An 11072-nucleotide genomic window follows, 5' to 3' on the forward strand; every position below is an offset into this window, starting at 1 on the left:
GTAATATATAGGTGAGGGCCAGAATTTGCTGCCGAGTAGTTTGGGGCTAAATGCTGGTTGATATGATAACAATCTGCATATCTTGCCTATAAATCATGCCTGCGCTTCTCGGTCACGAGGATTTTGTTAGAGTATTGCATTTGTTATAAAGCAACTAGCTATTATGGCCCAGTTGTTATTAACTGGGGAAAGGGTTTAACATGTAGAGGACTCTCCACTCACTTTTTGGGTTTGAGAATCTTTGGGCGATCAGCATATAGCTAGGCAACGAGCTTTTATTGGCCGATTTGTCTCATCAAGTGAGACTGACTCATTCACTTTTCAAACCAAACAACTGTTTTTTTTTTGAGGAAATTAGTAGTGCTTGGTGGGCGATTGGTGCCCAACATAAAAGTGAATAAATTAGGAGGATTGGAACTTTGGAAGCAGGTGACGACTCCATGAAAAAGAAGAGGTGGATAAGTGATACTTTAGATTAGAGATTGGATTAGTAGTCTCTCTCTAACAACTCTGCAATTATTTACTTTCAAATGTCACGAAAATAACAAGCATACAAACTTGGCAACCCTGATAACACCCATGAGGTGCAAGTGATATTGGAATTAGAACTTAGGTAACTTAGGAAACATTTAGGAGTCTTAAGTCTAAGAGAAGGAATGAACACATGCGAGTAGGGACATCATTGGAGGCTGATAACCTGCTTAGCTAATATGAAACAAACTCAAAATGGAGGATTTGGGTATAAAAACAAACTCATAAACTATTCCAAAATTAGACCTAAGATCTTATTGGGTTGGAATTGGATTCAGATAAATCCATGCTCAAAAATTGGAAGCCCGACCTGATTACACACATACTTATACATGAATATATGTATATATATGTATATCCATAGTTGCACATATAAATTCATACATACATGTAGATGTATGTATCAATCATCTTTGGATTTGAAAGCAAAAAGAAGTAAAACCGTAACCAATCTTGGTTCACCAAATTTTTATCTATATCATTTGTTAGCCTTTTTATGTAATATATTTGTTGTGATTTAAATTTATATGGAGCTTGTATATTGTAGGATGCCTTTTATTCTTCATGATTGCATAATTGCTTTAGATAATAAAAGAAATGCTTGAATAGATGCCCTCTTTTAGATTTTTTTTTCTTCATATTTTCATGTTTCGCAGTTGAGGCGATTGCATTTTGGATATATTAAGAAATTTTCAAATAAAAAAAATCCAAAAGAGCAGCAAAATAGTTTGTTAAATATCCAATTTCTGTGTCTGGAATCTCACCCGAAAGCCGACCTTTTCTGGATCTAATATTGAACATAATATAGAGTTTTAATTGACTTCGTGTTTGGATTCGGATCTAATAATTATGTTCTGAATTTGGATATGGATATGGTCAAACCGAACCTGATCTATATATAACTACAACATAATAAATAAGGTGTTAAAAAATATCTCCAAACATGGTAAAGTTCAGGCTGTTTGCCAAGCAATTGCATTTCCTGCTTCCAGTCAGAACCCAAAAACATTGTATTTACTAATATATCCTTCTCATAGAAGCAACCGAGGGACCACCATCCATTCAAACAGTGCTCCGCAGGTACAGAGTACCACAGCCCAGTGGTTAATTCATCTCTGCCTCAGGCATTCATGAGCTAGTAAGAGACAGACCATCATGCCCCAAAGTTTATATATATATATATATATATATATATATATGTATGTATGTATGTATATATATATATATATATATATATATATATATATATATATATATATATATATATATATATATATATATGTATGTATATATATATATATATGTATGTATATATATATATATGTATGTATATATATATATATATATATGTATGTATATATATATATATATATATATATATGTATGTATATATATATATATATATATATATATATATATGTATGTATATATATATATATATATATATATATGTATGTATATATATATATATATATATATATATATATATGTATGTATATATATATATATATGTATGTATATATATATATATATATATATATATATATATATATATATATATATATATATATATATATATATATATATATATATATATATATGTATGTATGTATGTATGTATGTATGTATGTATGTATGTATGTATGTATGTATGTATGTATGTATGTATATGTATATGTGTATGCATATATATATATATGTATACGTATATGTATATTTATATGTATGTATGTATGTATGTATGTATATATGTATATGTATATGTGTATGTATATATATGTGTATATATATGTGTGTGTATGTATATATGTATACGTATATGTATATTTATATGTATATGGATATATATATTTGTTGACCAGGTCATGCTGATCTCTTATCCTCTTTCTTTGGGCTTGATAGACCCAAAGTGTTTATTAATTACTGCTATATTGGATGGAGATCCTTAGAGCATGCAAAGGTGGGCAGGCCACCAATTGAAGTTTTTATTTACTGTCATATCCTCCTCCTTTGTGGCTCATTAAGTCACAAGCCACAACCATGTGATTAAGAGATGAAGGGGAGGTGGGAGGTCATAGGATTCCATTCCATCTTTTTTTGGGCACCTGAGGAGCTCAAACTGATCCTTCATGGAAGTCAGTAAATAAATGGCAGAGCCCACATGCTCCACAGGGCACTACTTCTCATAAGGAAAAGAGAGGTGCAGCAGAGAGGTGGAGGAGCTGTGAAAGTCCCTGGTCATTTCTTTGCCAGTGCCTGTAAAAAATTCTGTAACTTAAAAAGACCATCCATGATTAATAATCAAAAAAAAGCTAAGCAAGTTGGCCTTCAAAGAAAAAAAAAGAGTAGAAGAGCAAGTGGTTTTCCTGAAATGCCACCATCCTAGTAGATCTCTTGCCTAAGCAGACTAAACTTAACAATGATGAAACAAATCACTTTTATCCATCTTAGTAGCATTAGTAATATAATATTGCTCAAACAACACTGCTAATACAATATGGGTAACAAGTGAAATCTTAAAAGGAATGCACTTGACAACCATCATATTAGAACATTTGAACTATCTATAAATCTCAATAACATTAATGCAGGCAAAATGAAAATCCAGTTCTTTGGTGCAAACCCACATTAAATCGCATTAGCCCTGCACAGGGCCATTCACATTTTGCCGCATCATTATAAAGCCTTAATGCATTTGCATGGTTGTAGCATCTCGCAACATTATTTACGCAAATGTCATTGATGGCTACAAAAAATAACGAAGTTACATACCAACCTTGTATGTTGCCCAAGAACGTTTGCATCGCACTACTAGCATCGTTGATTTGGAAATTTATGTTCGACTAGTTCACTGATTTACCCAAAATTACTGACTCTTTAGGATTTATTGAGATGGAGCTCCACAAGTAATCACTTTTATCCTTAATATACAATTCAATCGATCAGTTTTAACGTATTTGATGCTTTAGTGCTAGTGGATTGTTGGTTTGTTTACAAAATAAGCTCTAAGTTCATTGCTTTTGCTAAGATAATCACCCACCCTCTGCTGGAGCTGAATTTTTTCTAATTTTCATAAATCATGAACCCTTGTAATTGTGAAAGAACAGTGCTCAGCCTATATGAACGGTTCATTTGATTAGAACAGCAATGCTTGGTTTTTATTTGATGACAAAAGATAGAGCATAGACGAATTCCATCGCATCTCATCCCCAGGAGTCAAACAATTCCAATAACATTCAATCACCTTTACACACTTTCAGCTTGGCAGCATTAGAATGACAAGTGTACTGTATTACAAAACCACTCTTATATCTTTACAATCCTTTCAAGGACTCAGAAAAGCACCTCTATCAGAAGGGAAAACCAAGCAAACTATAAATCCTACCTTAAGAATAATTTCGCTAGCTCAGATCATCAGCCTCCCAATATCATACCTTGGAGGTGGGAAAACTAATTCAGGAACAAATACAATGGAATGATATGGGGAAAGTAGTCATCAATGAACGATAAGGGTCATGTATGGAAAGTAGTCATGGATGAATGACAAGGGAACCAATTAAGCCAGCTATCAAACTATTCACAAACAGTGTTTAACTGCTTCACGGGCTCACCTCCCAGCTTTTCAGCTTTTTCACTCTGGGCTAAAGTTTTAACCTTCTTTCCTCATTCCCCCTTTTTTTTTTCTCACATTAAACACAAGAACCCAGTCTAAAAATTTCTCAAACCAACTCACCAATCAACTACAAAGCCCATCCGCTGGTCACACTAATAAATAATCGCCCAACCAACAACATCAGTCTTCTTTTTTTTTCCCTTGAATCAAGCCATGCCCAAGCAATAAAACAGTGTCAGAGTAATATCTACCGGATACTTGGCAATTGTAACCTTTTCCTTTTATTGCTTAAGCCAGTGAAAGAAGCACTATCAACAAGATCAACAGCATCATCAATGCTTGAATGATCTGCTGATAAATCTGAAGAAGCTCCTCTCTTTGTTGTGTTTGGCTTCCTGTGTGACTCCATTGTCATTGCACTATAGCAGGCATATACATGCTCCTGAAGTGAAGAGCATCAGTGCGAATATTTATTAAAACCCTCTATTCGATCTTTCCATGAGTCAAAATATCTAAAATAAATTTAAAAAATGTTTCAATATATTGGCTTACCTTTTCTAAGGAACCACAAAGGGGAAGATCACTCATCTTAGACTCCAGCAATTCTTTTGTAAATCTTTTGCTGGATGCAGCCAGTATGGCAGCTGCAGCTATAGCTGAGGGGCGATAATCAACTACAGTGAATGCTGCATCCACAAGAAAACAATAAAACAGAAGGGAAATTGTCAGTGAATAACTAGAACACTCAATATAACAAAGAATTATAGTAAACCATGGCATGCTAATAATAACCAACCTTCAGTGATCAAAAATATGAACCTGATGGCGTTATGTAATAAATCATTTGCTCCATACTCATATCGAAACTTGTATGTAAAATAACTTAGATAATCAAATGGAGTAACCGAACCCATACGCCATTCCAGAGTAGTCAAAACTAGGAGTTCCATCCTCTGGATTGCTTTGCTATCGAATTCGTACCCTTCTATTTGATACTCAGGCAATGCTGGCACCATGTATTCCTCCATCTTTGCTGCCAATGACAAACAAGCTACCGATAGCAATCTGATCGACCACAGCTTCCCCTTCTGTTCCATATGAAATAATGCATCAGCCGATCGAAAAGTTGATAATAGAAATGAAATCATAACTCAAAACAAGTTCGCTTCATTTACGTCGACGATTTGCCGCACCGTGGAGCGATCGAAGTAGGCCACTGCCAAGTATGCAGTTTTGGAGCTGAAGCCGAAGTAGTCCCTCATCTGACAAACCAGGAAAAGAACCGAGAAAAGCAATTTATTGCCGATATCTAATAAAATGGATCCGATAATAAGTTGAGGAGCTTACCTTGAGAATCCACTGGACCGAAGTTGAGCGGGCGCGCTTGAACCAATCTTCTGCTACCACAGAGGAATAGGTATCAGAACAGGATAAAAGGTCATGGCTTCGACTCTCAAAGCTGCTCTCTCTAAAGACCAACTTCTCCATATACTCTTCGGTTTCAGAAAGATCGATTTCTTTGAGTAGGATGATCGTTTGATGGTCTTCCTCTTTACCATCATCTGCATCGAAGTCAATTCCATCCTCCTGGCAGATGAGGTTGCAAGTGGAAACAGAACAATCTGAATCTTCCATCAACCTTTAATAACTGGGTTCCAATTGTCTGTTCTTCTTTTTCTTAGATATAAAGAACAAGGGAGTGCTCTGTTTATACTTTCTTTGGATCTAAGGAAAAAAACCCATATCCGGATCGAGGAGAAATCTAAGCCGAGATTGGAGGTTACAAGCGCGGCCCAGCTGCCGCCCCAGAGATGGCAGAGTAGGGTGGCGGAGTTGGCCTCAGTTGTTACCAAGAGACAAGGCAAGGACAAGACTTCTTCGCTCGAGCCTCTCTTCTGGCTGGGAAAAATAGTGGCAATTAATATTGTTCCTTCTGGAATACTTTGTTTGAAGGATTGGAAACCAGGTTCAAACCGGTGCTATTGATATGCAGATTTTTTTTTTTTTTGCGTACTGGATATCAGTATATCTTCAGTACCATATATTGGTTTTAAACCGGAACTACGAGGATAGGTGGTGTGAAGGATGTTTAGTTTTACATCGATTATTTGTTAAAATTTTTTTGGATATTTATATAGGATTAAGAAACTAAAAAATATATTCTGACTAGTTATTTTGGGTAAAATTCTATGTTATTATAGATAATATCAGAGCAAATTCGGCCCATAATTTATATGGACTAGAGGATATTACAGTATAGGTTCTGAAGGCTGACCACGAGCCAATTTAGATTTGAATGGATTTGAATACTTAGCCTGATGAGAATATCGACGTTTAAATGGGAAAATATGTAAGGATCAATATGAGCGTGTATTTTGAATATTTATGTAAGACTAAGAAACTCAAAAAATATTTTCGAATAGTATTTTGGATAAGGTGCTGTATTGTTACAAGTATACTATTTAACCACTCTAATTCCAGATCATGATTAGAAAACAACCGATGCATCATATTAAATGTTGGTTGGGGCGGAGAGATCCAGCCATGTCTTGGTTTTATGTTTTGGGCAACATGCCAACTAAACGTTGGACTGGTGATTGGGGATAAAAAGTTGTTATTACTGCATAAATAAAAGGTTATTTATTGTTATGTAATCAAGTGGATAGAAGTTTGCAGTAGGTCATGTTCTTAATCTTTTATGAACTAAAGATTAGCCCATCTGAAGACCTTGTATTAACCATCAAAACAATCATTAAGATTCAAATAATGACAATTGAGGTAGGACATCATCTTGAAACCAATGGTTAGTCTTGTCTCTAAAGTGTAACACATAAGAAGAAAAAAAATATTTGCGCCGATTGCTCCAATAACTTTCTTTCCAAAGACGAGGAGAAAAGAAGAAAAGAAAAAATTGAGGGAACGACTATATGCAATCTCAGTATAGATTGTACCAAATTACCAATCCTCTCTGGTTGCATGGCAAATGAATTGCTAATGTGCAAATAATCAAAGCTTCATGAAATTACATCGAGCATTTCTCTCGAAAAACTAATGAATAGAAAAAATAATAATGGTGAAAATCATTCTCTAGCATAAAACTGCGCTTAATTTCCAAATGCGGGAAAATTGAAAATCCAACAAAGAAGTGTATCTACAAGTGATTGTGGTCCGGAAAGTTGGACTATGAGCTCATATTTGCATAATTCAGGGAACATGTTCCTAATCCTTATCTACTTGACTCCAAAAGCCGCAAAATTCCTCAACCAAAAGCAATAAAAAAATATCACCCATTCTAGATGAATAGGTTTTCTGAAAGTGAAACTTAGCCCAAGCGTCACCTAACCGTTGAATGATGGGGATTGTCTTCGCATCTTGAGACGCAGCCACATGGTCTTATTTCCTCTGTTTTCCTTTCTTTTTTAATCTTGTATACATGAGAATTCATAGTTTCATACTAATTGTCTAAATTGTTAGTGGTCATTGAACTTCACTAATAATTGTTTGTTACCAGGTTAATATCTTTAACTAATATCAAGTTTTATCATGGGATTGCATGTAAAAAAGTTTGCTAAAATAAATGAGGAATTCTCATCTTATGCATTTTAATTGTTTATAAGTATATGGAACCAATGCTAATGTATTCAAATATTATAGTTAGATTGAAATACTTTGTTTGGCAACCAAAAATCTTACAGTGTTTGGTGAGTGTCCCTCGCTATCTCTCGCCAAAAGAACAACTAAATTAAAATTAACAATGATGAATTTTGTTCAAATTTTCATTGAGGAAAAATTCTGTAGATTTAAAATTGCTTTGTCGAGATAAACAATAACATACACATAATAATCATGATTTTTCTCATCATACAACATCCGTTATAAAGCTATACAGCATTATTAGGGCTGTGAAATTAAACTTTGGAATTGACTCCAAGTTAGTGACATGACAACGGCAGCTACGTTTTCATCAACTAGAGAACCATCAGCCACTCAAAAAGAGAAGGGGAAGCAGGGGAGAGGGAGGGACCCAAACGTGTACAAGTTTCCAACATTTCCTAACTCTGAGCTCAACAAGAGAGACTTGCCAAGAAAGAAAGGCGATGTCCCTCGCCAAACCCTGAGGAAAAATGTCAGGCCAGAGCCCACATTTCATTTTCTTTCTTCTTCTTCCCTTAAGACCCGTTCCTCTGGAATGCTGACAACAAAAAAGATGCGATTATTTTAACCTAACGGTCGAAGTATGGCCATGTCCATGGCCGTCCCCTGGTTCTCCTTGGAGAGGAGGGTGGACTTGTCAACTGAAGGCAAAAGCTAGAGCCCGCCACTTTCAAAGTTTAGCTTAAAAAAATTTGGAAAAATATAAACATGCTAGAAAAAGGTGTTATTTTAAACCCTCCAAGTCTAGTTTGTGGTACCACATGTACCATCGTTTCAATGCCATCGCTATCCAATTGCGATTGATTGCATAATTGATATTACTGGCTACTAAATCATCAATGATATTGCACGTTCCATAGAAATGTTCTGATCCAAAATTGATGATAGCATGGCCATCATATTTCTCATGTATGTTGTGTATGTTTTATGATTGGGTTTGTACCCATTACACCCAATACTTGCTTCTTTTTTTTTTTTTTTTTTGGGCAAAAGGAGGGGGGAGGGAAATTAACCCCACTCGTGTAGCAGCCCCTACTGGGGCTTCCTTCCACTAGAAAATGTTCGATGCAAATAGAAAGTTTCTTATACCCTCTCCACCAGCACGGGCGAGCCTGCATGTGAGTACGTCACCCAGCACCACCTCAGTATCAGAGGACCAGCTCCCAACGGGCAAACCAGACAGGGAGCATCGTCCCCACATTTAATCGACACCCGCGCATTTCGAACTTAAGTCACTCTGTTAAAAACAAAGCTCCGTTCCAACTGTGCGACCACCTCTACGGTAATACTTGCTTCTTTACCGTTGAAGTTTATGTTGTAACCTAGGTCTCCTTTTGTTCCATATTACCTTAGGTAGCTGTTATAGAAAGATAGTCTTTCAATCTATGAAGGATACACATGGTATCTTGGCCTTGTTGTTTATTTTTACTGCCAATGGAGGAGCTGTTATATCTTTGAATTGTAGCTTATCTCTTTAAGCTGCATATGGTTGTAGAATAAGGTAATGGAAAATAAATAAATTAGTTTACTCCTAATCCGCTTTATTTTGAGATTAACTACTTTTCCTTATAGGATGAAATAATTTACTCCAAATTATATATATATATATATATATATATATATATATTAAAAAAGTAGCTTTAGGAACTTTGGGAATATGCATTTTGCCTTTATAATAAATTGCTTTTTCTAATATCTGGTCGAGCAAAATAAATAGGTTAGAAGGATATTTATTCTATTTGATTTTCTTCTAATCCTGAACAAAAGAAATTGGAATTAAGTATCAAAATTTGCTCCAAAACAAATTTGTGCTTTTTACAAGGATAGCAACATATTACAATCTCGATCTTATAATAATTAGTTATGTACTGGATAGATCTTGTATGTTTATACAAGATTAAAGAATTTAAATAATACCTAATGGTTAGCCTTTTTAAGTGATGTCATGGGTCGCTAAAAATGATATCATCATATCACTGTCGATCCTTATCCTAGGATAATCCAATTCTTGATGATCTAAGATCATCGCATTTGGTATGCTATGTTCTAGTGATCTAAAATTTTCAGATACTCACAAGTAACATATTTGGCATTCCACAGGAATCCATAATCACGGGCCATATAATACCAAAACTATCCCTAATATATTCCACAAAAATCCATTCATTAATTCTATAAATTATTAATACTATAGAAATTTATTAATTGTTATTATAGAGTTAATATTTATATTTATATTTATAATATATTATTTTTAATATTCATATTTATTTTAATTAAAAAATTAAAAAATCGAAGTAATATATTAAATAATTTCATCATATAATATAAAGTACAATAATATATTTCTACTATAATTTAAAATTATTATTGAATAATAATATGATAATAATATATTTTATTAATATACTTATTTTTTTTTTTGCAGGATCGAGAAATATTTTTATTCTCAAATATCATTTCAAAATCACCATCCTAGAATGATGTTAAGTTAAAATTCCTGCAGGGAAATCTGATCATAAAATCACATCTCCCTCTTTTTGAGTTAAAAATTACAGGTCTCTTGAACGAACGACATGAGCATTTTTTTATCATCACATATCATCCTCGGATTCCTCTTCCTTTCATGAATAATCACGCGAAATGCGCATTCCAAGATCTACTCCACCGTATCGTATATTTATATTGCAAAGGAATATGAAAAGGCGATCCACAGGCACAGATCCGGACATTGGGGAAGCTTACATTGGCGTCCATTTTTTTGCAGGCAAAACCATGGAAGGCTTGGCCCGGTCCCTGAGGCGAACCCTGGAAACGAGTGGTCCTACGGACGGGTTCCCAAGGTTTGACGTACGCCATGTCGCTTCCCCTCCTTTGGGAAGCTGCCATTGCTCGGCTTGGTCTCCCGCCTTGCAAGGAAGCTTTTGTGCAGCTTCCAAGGCTAGCAAACGAATCCTGTGTACAACTGTAGGGCTTTCAACTTTGGTTCTCTCTTTTGCTGATGGCCCTTCTTGTGCTGCTCTAATGGTGATGATATTATTGCTATTGATACGTTTTCATTTGTTGTATATCCTTCTTTTTATTGTTACTTTGTATTTATATTTGGAAAATGTAACAACTACCGTTACTTTGTGTTTATATTTTGCTTCAACACGGTCGACATATTCGTACAGAGTCTTCAATAATCCTTATCGTCATATGCCAATAACTAAATCCGATGTCTAAATGCAATCAAATTGTTATGGATAACTATAAATTACCTGCCAATAATACA

The 11072-nt window shown here is 34.7% G+C and overlaps 1 protein-coding gene across 1 annotated transcript; it reads right to left on the reverse strand.

Annotated features, from left to right (window-relative positions):
- Positions 1 to 3747: 3747 nt before the first annotated feature.
- LOC103709276 (cyclin-D5-1-like) lies at positions 3748 to 6078 on the reverse strand. Its single transcript, XM_008794546.4, has 5 exons — positions 5492 to 6078; positions 5320 to 5406; positions 4941 to 5232; positions 4697 to 4830; positions 3748 to 4586 (listed from the first exon to the last, which is right to left on the reverse strand). Exons 1-5 carry the CDS (start codon positions 5777 to 5779, stop codon positions 4392 to 4394), a joined length of 996 nt encoding a protein of 331 aa, XP_008792768.1. The 5' UTR covers positions 5780 to 6078; the 3' UTR covers positions 3748 to 4391.
- Positions 6079 to 11072: the final 4994 nt, after the last annotated feature.

Source organism: Phoenix dactylifera, unplaced genomic scaffold, assembly GCF_009389715.1.
Source record: "Phoenix dactylifera cultivar Barhee BC4 unplaced genomic scaffold, palm_55x_up_171113_PBpolish2nd_filt_p 000007F, whole genome shotgun sequence".
Lineage (NCBI taxonomy): Eukaryota > Viridiplantae > Streptophyta > Magnoliopsida > Arecales > Arecaceae > Phoenix > Phoenix dactylifera.